A 1,792-nucleotide genomic window follows, 5' to 3' on the forward strand; every position below is an offset into this window, starting at 1 on the left:
TGGAATGACCCTAGTTTTGTTGCCGTTACACTGTAGCAATCAAAACTGCAGCAGCATTCGTAGTGCCTCAAGTTGGTCAGATGACCTCTGTGCTTTTCCCTGCGCTGGCATGCACAGTGGTCCTGTTAGGCAATTGTGGAGCTAAGCTAATTAAGAGAAACGGGCTAACTTTTAGTCTCCAGATTGTTTTGAAAACCTGAGCATTCAGTTGCTGCCTGACAGGTTGCCCTGCAGAAGAACAGAGCTAGGGACCCACCCCCACACTGAGTACGGCCTGCGAGACTCCCTGGGGGCAGTTCTCCTTTGGGCCATAGGGTCACTGTGAGACGGAGTTAAGTGGAAGCAGAGTGTGGGCTTACTTACAGCAGTGCTTCCAAACTAGGTTCCAGAATGATAACACGCTGCACCTGAGAGGAAAGGTCGAGCGCCGTATCCTTTTGGGAACCCTCAGATTAAACAGTGGAATTGCTTTCCTCTCCTGCTGTACATCGACTTTCTGCAGAAGGAATCGGGGATGCAGCCTAATAAGCCTATTTGATAATGGAGCCCCATGCACACACACACACACCCCTTTGGGACATAATTCTATAAACTAGAGTTCTCTAAAAAAAGGCACTGCAAAACACATTGGCATGTGGTATGGACTGAACTGAGCCATATGACCCCCGGCACTGTTTTAACAGAGGCGTTATTGATGAAAACCGCAGTTCAAGGTAGGCCTCCCTGTTGGACGCCAAGAGGAGGCCTTTCTTGCCACTTCCCTCCCTTGGGTTTCCCTGCCATTTCCCACATTCTTACACGGGGCTGGACAAGTCCTCTACAGCATTCTATGAGTTGCACTCTTAAGATTAAAATCTTGTATCAGATCCTCACTTCCACTTATTTTCTAGTTCTTTGAAAGGGCTAAGCCCGTCATTTCTGCCAAGAGGTTGAGTAAACGTGTCTGGAAGTGGGCATTAGACAAAGTCCTCAGTTTACCTGATGGGGATCCCAAGGCCCGTTCCTTTTGCTGCGGTCTTCAAGACTGGCAGAGGCTGTTCGTTTTCTCTGCCAAAATGGAGGTCTAGCGCTAGTGGAGGAATATTGATCGCCTAAAACACGAATCATACAGCTGATCTAATCCAAGTTACTATTGACGTCAAACTACGCGTCCTTTTCTCCCCGGAGCTTTTTTCTCTCTGATTTTTTTTTCCTTTCTGTTTTTGCCTTTTAAGTCAAGAAAGATGTTCCTCCTTCAGCTGTCACGAGACCAATATTTGGCATATTGGGCACAATCCATCTGGTGGCAGGTAAGTGAAAACAAGCTAAGATGGGCAAAGAAGGTAATGAAGTTGACAGTACTGGAGTACCACACGGAGGTCTGCTGCCTAGCCTGCTTCACGCTCTTGTCTCGGTGAAGTCGGTTGGACACAGTGCTGTTGCTGCGTTGTCAAGATGAAAGTCCTGTCTACCCTGTCGTTCACCGTCTAGTGAGAGTAAGTTACTACAGTGCAGGGCACAGGATGGGGGAGAGACGCACCGGGCGACTGCTGGGCAGGACGCTGGTGGATAGAGCATGGAACCCAGCTTCAGGATGGAGTTAGTGGTAGGCTTGTTGCCTTCTTTTCTTCGCCAGGGAGAAGGAAGTGGCCAGGACCAAGGTTAGCAGATTGTGTGTTTTGCTGTGGTGGCTCCTTGATTACTAGTTGCTCACCCTGAGATATTGCAACATCCACTTCTTTATCCTGCCCCAGCACACTTCCCTACCATGTAGAATGGCCGGGAGGCCTAAGTGTGGTGTAGATGGGACTTT

The 1,792-nt window shown here is 48.8% G+C and overlaps 1 protein-coding gene across 1 annotated transcript in view; it reads left to right on the top strand.

The window, feature by feature from the left end:
- Positions 1–1,136: 1,136 nt before the first annotated feature.
- SACM1L (SAC1 like phosphatidylinositide phosphatase) overlaps positions 1,137–1,792 on the top strand; it is a gene marked incomplete at its 5' end in the record, with an annotated part of 28,482 nt that continues 27,826 nt past the window's right edge. Inside the window, one exon of the mRNA XM_013005061.3 lies at positions 1,137–1,289. Within this exon, the coding sequence (XP_012860515.3) occupies positions 1,137–1,289 (153 nt within the window). The remainder of the gene's footprint in view (positions 1,290–1,792) is intronic.

This window comes from Echinops telfairi, unplaced genomic scaffold (genome assembly GCF_000313985.2).
Source record: "Echinops telfairi isolate 266 unplaced genomic scaffold, ASM31398v2 ScPeMD7_7420;HRSCAF=8458, whole genome shotgun sequence".
NCBI classification, from domain to species: Eukaryota; Metazoa; Chordata; class Mammalia; order Afrosoricida; family Tenrecidae; genus Echinops; species Echinops telfairi.